Source organism: Contarinia nasturtii, unplaced genomic scaffold (assembly GCF_009176525.2).
Source record: "Contarinia nasturtii isolate CC-2019 unplaced genomic scaffold, AAFC_CNas_1.1 Cnas_scaffold_1182, whole genome shotgun sequence".
NCBI classification, from domain to species: Eukaryota; Metazoa; Arthropoda; class Insecta; order Diptera; family Cecidomyiidae; genus Contarinia; species Contarinia nasturtii.
Window position 1 is genome coordinate 1,955,584 of NW_022198526.1, and position 13,067 is coordinate 1,968,650.

At 33.1% G+C, this 13,067-nt stretch overlaps 1 protein-coding gene across 15 annotated transcripts in view; it reads right to left on the reverse strand.

Moving 5' to 3' along the window:
- The window catches only part of LOC116344873 (neurobeachin), a 143,171-nt gene that overhangs the window by 39,591 nt on the left and 90,513 nt on the right, over positions 1-13,067 (reverse strand). For all 15 annotated transcript variants that reach the window (XM_031773702.1, XM_031773707.1, XM_031773697.1 and 12 more), the window contains one exon: positions 3,821-3,925. In XM_031773702.1, coding sequence (XP_031629562.1) covers positions 3,821-3,925 — 105 coding nt within the window. The remainder of the gene's footprint in view (positions 1-3,820; positions 3,926-13,067) is intronic.

Genomic DNA, 13,067 nt, shown 5'->3' on the forward strand with positions numbered 1-13,067 from the left:
AAATTTTCCCAATATTGAGAGTTGATGACGTACACACGTCTATAACATCAATTCCATAGAAGTTTTTTTTTCCCATCGAATGTCTTATGGTTTTGATTTTGTTTGAACACATGTCCCATCGGAAGTTTGAGGGAAAAAAGTATGGTGTACTATAAAACCTCCGGTTGTTTGGGTAGAATATATATATTTGGCGCGTGAACGATGTTGTCATGAATTATGGAATAGAGTGACCAAGGACATTTTGATGATGATGCTTGACTTATTTAGAACTGTGTTAGTTTAAAAGCATTAATGAAAAATTGCTGCACATTTTTATCATTTCCTTCCATTTTTTTCATTACTCAGGTAAAAGGATCTTAAACAAATACTTGAAAATGAAACCCGGTAAAATCGCGAAAATAGTGTATGATTCGCCAGTTGGAGTGGGCGATCTCTATATTTTTTACTTACAAAAACAATGTCCTTATTTAAAATGTCTTGTCCTGTCCACTTAAATTTTACTTGCTTCAACATTCAGCCATGAGAAAGAAATTTCTCACGAGATCCATCAGCAAACTAGCATCAAACTTAAAAAGTCGCCACAGCAATCATTAAAAAAAGCAGCAATGTTTTTGAACAAAGCAAACACTTGTCAGAAATCATCTGCTGGAGTGGAGCAAATAAATAAATATGAGCGACAGATACAATCTTAAGTCAGTTTAGACTGAGTGAAATATTTTCTTTTGGCGTGTTTTCATTTTGCAGATGCAATAGTAGTTTTTTTTACCGTTGCTGTTGTTGTTCGTTGTATTAAGTCCAGCTCTTAATGTGTCGTTGTAAAAGCTTGCTTTTGAAATGAGTAAACAAACAAATCTAGACATTTGTATTCGTTGTAGAGCGTTAAAAACGAATGATGTCAAGTACAACTACAACCATCCGTGCCGTAAGTGGTGCAAACCAAATGACGATGACAAAAAAAAGAAAAATATAAATAACATACGACAAAAACATGAATAAATGCCGACAAATCCATAGACGTATTATTCAAAGTGTACACTTCGCTTCAAATGCGAAAATTTACAAGTGAAAGGGAACGAGAAGGAAGCGGATGAAGTGTTTTTGATGTCACATCTATTCTCATTGAAGTTGATGTGCTGCATATTACACCACTACATATCAAATGAAAAGTGTACGCTAGATGATGGTGGGTGGTTGCATTATATTTTATTTGGCAGACGGCATCGGAAAATCTAACGTATTCGCTCGCTATCACTCCCTCACCTCACCGTCAATCCGTGGATGAACAACCGCAATGTACACATACGCTGGAGAATTGAATTGACAGAAACCACTTTTGGTTGGTTTTGTACATGACAATGTGTGTGAGTGTCTCATTTAGCCGAGTTTGTTGCGCAAACAAACATAAAACCTGACTTCATTAAGCATTTTCGATATTTTAATCAATTGAACTATTTTTCAATTAGATTGTATCTGTGGTTACTTTTCTCATACTAACTGCAGTAATCACTTGTTTGTACAAGCGCACGCAAAACAATAAAAAAAATTTAAATCAATTATACAAAGTGGATTTTGCCGCATTGTTTTCATTTAATTTTGAATTCATATCAGATTCAAGCCATTTCAAAATGGGAAAATTGAAACGAATCTCTGGCATCAAGACACTTCAATAATGAAACACACCAGAATTATTTCATCGAAATCAAATGAGAAATCAAAAGTCCCAACTGTACACCGAGCATTGCTCATCGGTGAGATGAAAAACCGCCTGTGTTCGGTCGACTCTGGCAATATTCAAATCGTAATAATGAATATTGAAAGCGTTGGTGAATTTGAATTCAATGTTTTCGAATTGGCATAATAACAAACATAGGCTCCAATTTCTCTTGGCATAATGGTTGTTTTAGAATATATAAAGCATTCCTTTTCCGCTTTTATCTGGGTCGAATGTACACATTTTGCACAGAATGTTCACATAATTTCAAGCTGACGCTAAATTTATTTGCAACAAAATGGTGGAATTCGCTTGGGCCACAATATGAATGACTGCTGAAACAAGCAATAGTTGTGCTCGAGCAGAGATTGCATTTATGGTCAGTTTTTTCACAATAGATAGATTGATTTTATATAAACGCAAAAAAAATATTGCGATAAAAGCTTTTATAAATCTATATGTCGAATATTGAATGTTAACATACTGTTAAAATTACAATTTTGCAGCAGTTACTCTGGTTTTCATTCTCATTGCTCGATATGATGATACACAACCGGAATGTGTAAATTTCCTTATTAGACGATGGAAATGATTTCAATAAGGACATGCTTCAAATAAAAAGCTTTAACTGGCACAAATTTAATTTCACTAAGTGGAAATGCATGCCAATTTTGAAGTGGATGTGAACTGTGTGCTCACTGAATAGACAGTTTTCAAACTTGTAACAATTTAAATAAAGTGTATACTCTTTACCAAAATCGCTCGAGCATGGCGCTTTTTATAAATTATTTAAAATCAATTTGAAAATTTTCGTATTCTACCATCCGAAAATGTGTTCCGCGCTGAATCAACTTTGATATGAATATTTGATGATGCAATTTTTGCTTTTGACAATAAAAGACCTTTTTTTGCCTAGCTTTTATTACAAATTGCAAAATTTCTTCTTTTTTGAATGATGCCCAAATTGGTATGACGACACAATTCAACGTGGATAAATTTGTTTGTATTTATTTGAAAACAGATTTTGCATACACAATACACTTGGGATCTTTTGTATCTAGGCTTTCTTTTTCATTATGGGACTTTTTTTTACACATGTATTACATATGTCTCGTCAGTGATTCAACAGTATACTGTTTTCAATGTTTTCATTTCTATAATAACTTCAAATTATATTATCTCAATTGTTTTTTTCTTTCGATTTTTGAATGTGCTTCATGCACATAATTCGATTGCCTGAGAAAATAAATCAATTATAAATGAGAGAAATCTTTGGGTGAAGATCCAAACTTGAAAGTTGTGTACAGTGGAAAGAAAACTAGACTTTTGATAAAGAGACATGGAATTGGAAGCAATCACAGCAAGACTGATACAATCACGAAATGACATGTATTTATTTATATTATATTATGAAGTAAATTGTTTTCCGAGAAAAAATCTGGATTTTGGAATGTGACACATGCCAAACATTTCCAATAAATAGAAATGTCTGTAATGATTGTCTAAGCGCCCAAATAACATTATGGTGTTATACAGCCCAAATGAACAACATTAATCTGGCATATGGAAAATTATGGCATTGGATTTGCTCTAACGAATTCAAGCAGATTTCGCTACCAGTTACCATGGTGACAAGAACATTACTTTGATGAGATTGCTTAGCGAAACCAAAAAATAAATAAATAACTAATACACACGGTCGATATGTGACGCAGCTGCAATAATGTCAAAGGCGTAGAAGAATGAATTCCGGGCTATACATACATGAACAACTCTAATTTGAGGTTTTGACAAAAACTTTGATAAAACATATGACTTTTTTCCTTAAAGTCTAGACATCATTATTGTGGTATACCGCGCATGCAAATTAAAAAAGCGCAAGCGTCAAAACGGTTACATAATATGAATGTTTTTTTTTAAGAAATTGAGTTTTAAATAATGAAGGCATGACTGCCTAGAATAATTCATCAAGAATGTTCGGAAAGCTCTTGAAAAGTTTGTTCAAACTTGTTTCACATTTTTAATACAGTTTTGTGTTGATATGATTAATAAAGTTTTAAGTCACACATTGAAAAATGCATGATGAAGATTTCAATCATGTTACGCTACCTGTAAATTCGGGGGGCAATGATCCAATAGCTCCAGCATGTGCTTGATATTCTGGGCATCCTGAATCACGAAATTCAGTTCCATATCAAATTCACCTCCAACAAGCTGAAAAGAAATACATAACGATGATTATAATAATGGAATGCAACGTTATATGCTCAACACTCAATATAGTTAAGAGTTCGTTCGAAATACTGATTCATTGCAAAAATGTTAGATTATTTCACATGGAAATATGCATATATGCAACAAAATTCATAAAATAGTTCTAATATGCACGAAATCTCCGCATAATATAAGCGGAAGAGCACTTGAGTGAAGTATTTCACATTTCATGCACGAATTCCATCCTATTTTGGTTGGTTAGATGCGGTGATGTATGAATATTTGAAATTGTGAAATTAAACTATTTCAACTAACAATCCATGTTATTCACCTTTAATTAGTTTCTGTTCGAACCGATGGAATGTCGAACAACAATATTTAATTGGAAATAACAGAAATCACATTAATCTACGTCTAGTCTTAACATAAAATGGAGTACATCGAATCATAAGCACTCAAACTTTTTCGCATAATTTTGAAGTGAACAAATGTGAGAATTGTTAAACGTGAAATTCCTGAATCAAAGGGAAAAAATATGTTTCATACACAAAGCAGGATCTTTTCTTGTTCATTCCTATTGTACGTTACCTTAGTGAATATCAAATATTCAGGCTTCTGGCCTTTGTTAAAAAAAAAGAAATCAGACGAGCTCAGACATTTTCAGCACAGTATGTATTTAGTTTGCACTCCCGTATTGAATGGTCGTTACGTTTTATGACTACAGGGACTTTGATGAAAAACATTCCAAATCTTTATTTTATGCTAGGGGATATCCATGCGAATTAGAATTAGCACATTAGCAAAAAAATAGGGAAATTTACATGAAGAAAATAGCGAAATTAGCAATAAATAGCAGAATTAGCACTGTACATGTATATACTTTAGTAAGCATTTATTCTTGAATTTATTGAAATAATTAATTAAAATAAAATTCTCAAAACAAACGAATTGAATAGTGTTGAACTAAAATGTATCAAAATATGTAGTTAAATACGCTTTTTTCCATTTTTAAATAATAATATATTCAATGGCACGTAACCAAGCACGTTCCATCTGTATTAATTACAATTTACGAATTGCAATCGGAAATGTAGATTTGATGACAGATTTCTTACTGAAAACGTATACGCTATTGCCTGCTTCAAATATACACGTTGAAAGTGTCAACTTGAAACATTTACGTAAACACATTTCGGTTATTCGATCATGCAGTCAATCTGACGTATGCAATATTTTTGACGTACTAGAAAAATTAGCAAAAAATAGCAGTATTAGAACAAACTAGTAGAAATACTAGCAGAATTAGTCAAACATAGAGAGAAATAGCGTTTATTATTATAAATTATTCGATCTGCAATTCATGGTTATCCCCTAGATTTTATGTTTGTATATTTGCAATTGAGCATTCTTTTTTTGTGTTCTTTTGCCGGCTTTTCCAGGCCATTGTTCAATTCAGATACAAGCCAACGATTTCGTCTACATTGATGAAGAGAGCAAAAGACCTTTTGCGAATCAAAGTAAGATGTCGAAGCTTTTGTTTTTCGTTCTTATTTCGAATTAAGTTTGAAATGGTTATTGGGATTGCTGGAGATTTGCTGAAATGTATGCCCATATCATCTAACATTAAATTATATGGTCAAGTGATTGGGATTACATTTGATCCCTTGAACAAATTGAAATCGGCAGCCAATGAAGCATTACATTGGATTGTATTACATTGTTCCATGGGTATATACTAATACATATAATCTGTTTCTTTTTTAGTAATTGGGTCACAGTGATGATGTATAAAAGAATATTTGAAACGAAGGAGCTCTAATGAATATTTATTGAGAATTAAAACACAGTTGAACGTTTTAGTTTGATATGACGTTTTCCTTTTTTGGTCGGCAGCCGGTTGGGCACAGAAATGTGTATTGCATCCAAAAAAAATGTGATGAACAGTTGCCGTACATCCAAATGAGTTTTGACAAAAGATTGCTTTTGTGCACTGCGCGACAACAAACAAAAAGCGAAACAAAAGAGTGTGCATAAGAGACGTTCATAATTTCATCGCATAAATAGGCGAATTAAAATGTGATGCCGGAGGTCTTTTCGTTGGAAAACTTATTTCCACCTTTTCATTCATGCTATTGTATTGTATCATTATTTCGATACGGATTTTTTTTCAGACAGTGTATTATAAGACGATTCCATTCATACCTGTACAAAGCATGTATGTCGGCGTTTTTAAGTCGGCCTTTGTTTGCCGACAGAAATTGTGTTCTTTTGAAGTACACTGAATAAATCCGAAAATCGTTTTGCACAATAAACCACTGCCAGAGTTGAACTTTAAATAACTTCTAAAGAATACTCTGCATTTAATTTGGATCTCTTGCTTATCGCGCTGTGCAGCCTGTGTTCTTTTATCTTTGTGTTTGAAAGGGGAAAAATGCGAAATAATGAAACAAATACGCGTTAACATAAACAATTTTCTAAGCCCTTTCAAGAACAACGTAGCACTTTAAAAAAAATGATTGATCCATTTAGATGAGTTTTTTTCGTTATTTTAAATCAATTTACCATCCAGGTAATAATAATAGTTACCCGAAAAAATCTGTTATTTTAATTAAGAAATCTTCGGAAATATTCGAATGAAATAAACGAAATATAACCGAACACACCAACATTTTCGTTGGCTGTATGTTGTGGATGCTCAAAATTGTAACAAAAGTCCTCCGAATATTTGCAATTCCAATTTGGAAAATTGGATGTAAAAGTTTTTAAGTTGAAAATTGATTTAGAGCATATGACTGACTATGCATAGTAAAGGCGGATTAAAGCACCAGCAAGCACAAATGCAGGTTTACCGTTTACCCGGGCGGCGGGGGCATGAGGAACATAAAGATTTTCTCTGATACGAAGATAAAGTCGGAAGAGTGTCAACAAACAATGTAGACTGAAAGTAGTTTGAATTGAAAACAAATTGTAATCACAGAGAAAATGAACGTCACTTTTCTCAATTTCAGATGAACGTTGCCGTTGCTGCCTTTTACTGCAGCAGATACAAATTTAACTAATTTTATAATGGAACTTGTTCGTTTCGAATGTTTCCTTCGGCTGTTAACGCTTGATGATGGTTTTGGTGTACAGATATTTTCAATTAAAATCGTACCACCTCCCACCTACACAAATCTTCTGACACCAAGAAATCACCAAGAGTTAGTGCATTCGATCCGTGCTAATTAAATTTGATGGTGGAATGAGTGAAAAAAAAAAGTTGGAGAGGCGAGTGAAAACGCGATAAAAGTTTCGTCTTTATCATTGAATTTTTATTGAATGCTGATTGTTTTCCAGGTCGCTCTGATAATTTTTGAATACAATATTCCGTCCTTGTTTATGTGAAAAGTATTAGCTACGCAGATTGCTGACATCATTTACCATCGCATCTGTGCGAGCGTAAAAAATGCAAAAGATAAGGTGAATTCAGGAAAAGTTAAATCCGTTTTGAAGCCACAGGATGAAAAACTCATTGGAATTTCTTTATTTAACAGCCGCTTTTTTTAATGTGCAATATGGTATATTTATGTAAAGCGTGAAAATTGGTCTGATTTATGATTTGAATATCACAAATTTTAAAAGTCAGAATAATGAAAATGTTTTTTCCCCGCTTTCATACATGTTAAGTGTTGGATTCAAGCACCGAAAAAATTAAATTCATGATTTACATCTAATGGTAGCCTGTTGGAAATGTGCACAACAGCATAAAAAGATGCGAGATTTCTTTTCAAAATTAAAGCATCCAGTCACCAAACATACATATAACCACTTCGGTGGAGATAATTTTACGTGACTCGCAGCCGGTGTTAATGTAATTCACCATCAATTGGTCTATGTAAACGCAAAAAAGACATCATTGATAGAATGAAGCTTTCGAAGAGCTGTTCTTTAAAAAGGCGAAACTTTTTTTTAATTCATTTCGGTTGGAGAAATCTCCTTGCCACTCTTTTCTTTATCCCGATCCTAGGTATTTTTTTCAGCTTTTTTTTAATTAAAACTTTTAGTCAACATTCATTTAATCTGCTTTAATTAAGTGTCAAACCGAGAATTTTCAAGCTTTTGTGCCCTCACTTATTTATTTAGGGTTCGTCTTGTCGTTCCGGTTTTGATTTGCACACCGCACACTTGACGCAAATGTGTAAATAAAAATGGAGCAAAATTTAAATGTTGAATTGCTCAAACAGTGCTATTTAATAAGGACTCTTTATTGTGTATTGAGAAAGGATGAATTCGTCGTCGAGACCTATTCAAATTAGCTCAAATCAAGAACACTTTAAAACACGGTACAATTTTATTTCGAGCGATTTTATGTTTTTAATTATTTTGTTTTTCAATACAAAAACGACTATATAAAATCACCACGATTCCAAAAATATATTTTGCATTGCACAAAACAAAACCAACAAAATAGATGTTCAAAAATTATTTTGATATCGCATTAGAAAATGTTCGCATATATGACAGAAAGCATTCAGTTTTCGTTAAATGTTTTATGCTAGAGCAACGCTACGCGAAAGTCTTCGCCAATCTTGAGCAATATAAATATGTGCACTTTACATTTTAGTCATTCTGACATGACAAATTGACTAAAATAAATACTCATTGAATTTATGGCATGGCATGGAAACTGATATGTAATATCTATAAATAAAATGGAGAAAATACATCAAAATTTGGTGGAACACAACAGCACGATATACGAATCATTTGACGAGATAACGACATAAAATTCTATTTACCCTCAAACCAGATCGGTTTGTGTGTAATGCAGTCTGAAATTGCCAAATACATTTTCATTTGATTAATTTTTCATTGTTGCTTTCAGCCACCGTGTTTTGTGTTAGCAAACGGGTTGTGCTGATTTACAAAGAGAGATGCAATCAATTATTTGATATTTTCACGAAAGCAAAGCGCACATTCCCACTAGCTCAGCAATTTTTGTGTCAGCTTATTTGATTGAGAGCTTCTTTCTGCCATTGTTCGATTTTCCTTTTTATGTGTGTACCACATCACATGGATTTATTTGATCTACGTTACCATAACGATACTGAGTAAAAATATGACAATGTTTTCACTAGAAAGCTCATGAAAAGGGACTCAAGCTGGTTATTTTTGGTGAATCGACAATGTTCCATATTTCCATTGCATTCTATCTATCATGTAATGCAATACACATAATTCTGCAAATTTATGTTCGGTTCAGAATGCAGCTGCTTTGAACATTGAAAAATGCGAAAATATTGAATTCACCATGTATTGCAATGTTGAAAATCCATGAGTTCAAGGAGTTGAAAATTTCGTTTTTACCGCTGAGTGGACGTATGTTTCCGACATTATATTGACAAATAGGCCAGCGCATATAGCTATAGTTTTCTGGTTGAAGCATTTAAAGAAACGTGGCATCCGATCCATTTCATTTGAAATCGGTTCGTATTTACTGTATTTCATAAGCACTCAAAGGAATCGAATTATTTTTGTTTGTTTCGAATTGGCACCGTCGCCGTTACCTTCACCATCGAAATGTAATCCAGATATTCGAGTTTTTGATCATAAATTCAATTTTGAGCATCTTTTATGGATGCTTACTGTCAAATATGTTTGTCGTTATATTACATATATAGCAGCATACAAAATTAGTAGTATTTCAACAATCGCATCTATAGCTCTGATATCATTCGATTTCCATCGATTTCAATTGAATAAATTGAATTTCCTTTGCAGAATATGCTTTCCAAGAATTCGATGCACCTGTCAAATTAGGAACAATTCGATTTTCATGCCAATCTCCATCCGCCAACACAAAACTACTTGATATATATGCACACAGAGACGCAACGGTGTCGTGCTAGTATGCTTAATGCTGTTGACGTTGATATTTTCTCATTGATTGTTAAATACATTATCCAGGAGAGCCTCGTTAACCGTACCATTGCAATTTATTTGCAATGCGTTATACGTGTTACGATCGAACATCGAAATAATCATTATTATTATTATTATTGTTATGAAGCTTTAAATTGATGACAATGAAATTCATTCAAAAACATTTCGCATATGTGATGATGAATATTCAGTTAAATGGCATCCCAAATTATGATGTTTATATTGGACAAAAGATAGACGATACTGTAATTATTCCAAGCATCCATAAAATACCATATCTTATCGTTTATATCGAATTAATCGATAATAACAAATTAATTACATGGCCACGAACACAATTTGAATACTAGCATCGGATCAATTCAAGATTAAAGTTATATTGAAAGTATTATAGTGTGCGATTAGAAACAATTGTTTCACTCACCCCGTCCTACGAAAAATCGACCTGATATAACACTCACGCTGAGTACTGAGTTTTGAAATCATAATGGTTCGTGAATGGCAATGGCTTGGATTGAGAACAACGCCGTATAATATAAATTATAGATATGTTTCTTCATTTTTGATTCGTAAAAGTTATGAGGTTTCATTTTGAAATGACGTTGATTATTCTCAATTCGTCTCTCTCTCTCTTCCTCTCATAATAAGTCTGTGTGTATACATCATACTAGACATACATTCCAATGGAATTTAATTTGAATTTAATGATGGTTGGTATGGAATTTAAATTGGTTGATATAACTACACTCAGCACTTATGTACCAAATATCAGTGAATAATCGAACTCAGAGTTGAAATCAAAAGATTCCAATAATCAAGCTGTTACAAGTTGAAAAGTCAATATGAAATTTAAAAAAATCACTTTTTTCTGCTTCTAAACAGTATTCTCTGTTTGGATTATCCCCATCGATTGTACCGTTCTCGGATGTTTACCGAGAAATCAATTTCCAATAAATTGTTTTGAGGTTTCCACTTTTTTCCATTCTTTTTCAAATGCAAACAAAATGTGGTTTGGCTTTGAGCGAAAAAACACACACATGGTCGCCGCAAGTTTAAAATCTCAACCGGCACTTTTCCCATATGCATGCATGTTGTGTTATTGGCTCTCAAATGCATTAGGTTTTTATCCAATACATTTGTTTTTATATGTATGAAACGGACATCCACGCAAACCACTGAAAAATGGTTTTAATTTGTCAGTAGAAATAATTCCGGATCGATACCCATATCTGAATGAAATCAGACGACATGAGTTTTATCTTTGTATCAATGAAATTACGGTTTGTTCTAGAAGTTTCATAAAAAAAAAGTTAATACAAAATTCTCAATTGATTGAACAGACAACCGCAAGCGCACAATTTCTTAGTTGGTACACAAAACATGAACATAATAACAAAAAAAAAAAACAAGTTCCACGAGATGGGATTGTAGTAATATCGTAACCATTGGTTACATTAACCACAACATGTGTGCACAATACCAAATGTAAATATTTCAACAGTGCGTTTCGGTTAACAAAAGGACCAATTAGCTGGAGGCGTATAATATTTTTCCAATTAAGTAAACCATAGCAAGATAGAGCCCACCCACCTTAATATTTCGAGTAAAAAACATGCTTCCATTTCTAAAAGTAGATGATGATATAAATTATTTCGCTTTATTGTCAGCACTTTCATTTGGCAGAAAATATTTTTCAAGCCGGCTCGAAATGTTCGTGAAAAATGAAAATGTTTAACAGTCGGTTTGAAATGAAATTTTCTGTCATTTTCTCGACACTTTTCGTCGAAGGTTTGAAACATTGTTCAAAAGAGATGATAGCAGTCAAGTTGACGGCACAAAGCAAAAAAAAATAATAATAATAACGAACACTTTTATAATGAGACGCTAAATTAAAGCTCATTTTCAACGTCAAATATAGTTTTGTCTATTTAATGAATGCATTGCGCGCTTTATGCTCGTGTTCATGCTCATTTAGCCCATTTAATGTTTATTTGGCTCTTTTTGCTGCCGCTTTGTGTTCATGATATGTATGTCTCAAAGAATAGTTTGTTTCATACAGCCATCAAGGAGAAAAAAGAATAAGATGATTCCGTTCGCTTCTGGCAGATTCTAAACGACAAAGATAAAACGCACGGCAAATTTTCACAATTTACTTCAATCATTTCTCTTTTTTGATTTCTTTGTCTATTAACTAACAGGTTCATTTGTAATATTCGCTAAGAGTCTTTGTATGCACTGCTTCATTCTATACTTCTTCACTCACAATCAGATTCGACCGTATTTTTTCTGAAGTTTGATTTTGTTTTTTTGAAGAGTTTCTTTCATTACTTGTGCGCCTGTTAAAAGACTCATCATCATTTTCAACATTTCATGCTCAATAAAAACTTAGTGCAGTCGGCAATGCCCTGCATGCCATTTAAAACTGAAATATAATCTTTCCTTTCTTTATTATTTCACCGTTTCGCCATTCATCCGTGTAATTTATTATTTTATTTATCTATATTGCATTCGTATTTAAAAAGTTGGAAACACTTCAATGTAAGAGTAGTTGCCTTGATTCATTTTAAATTCAACCCTTCTACCTTGATCTGAGGTATGAGAAATACATACGGAGCGAATTTATTAATCAAACTCCCCTTCTCGGTTCTCGTCAGCCACTAGCAACGTTATATTTCTGCCAGTGTTCAAGTATCCCAGCACTTAAGCTTTTATTTCATTTATCATTGCACCTTTTTCTGGAGTTTTCTCGTGAAAAATCGATTGATTGTGCATTAAATCAAATTGAGCAAAGCATTTAAGTTGTTTGTTGGATACTTCTTTAAAATGCAAGTAGCTTCAAGTTCAAATGAATTCTTGGAGAACTCTCTTTTTCTCATTAGTTTGATTACATCAATGCAACAAAGTTCATGGACTTTCACCATAAGTCAACAATGTATGTAGGGCTCTTAGCATTCGCTATAAAATGGTAAAAATGAAGAAAACCTATCATTGGTGTGTACACTAGTGTGTACATATAAGCATGTATGGAAACAAACTGAAATATAACCCCAAAAATGTTATCGATGTGAATTAGCACTGATTGTGGCGCCAAAGTGAAGATTTTATAGGAAGCAATTTCGAAATTACTTTGGATCGTAATAAAAACATAAAACTTAGCCTAGAATGAAGGGTGCCCTTTCTCGTAAGCCGTAACGTTCAAGTGTTTGATATCATTCATTTG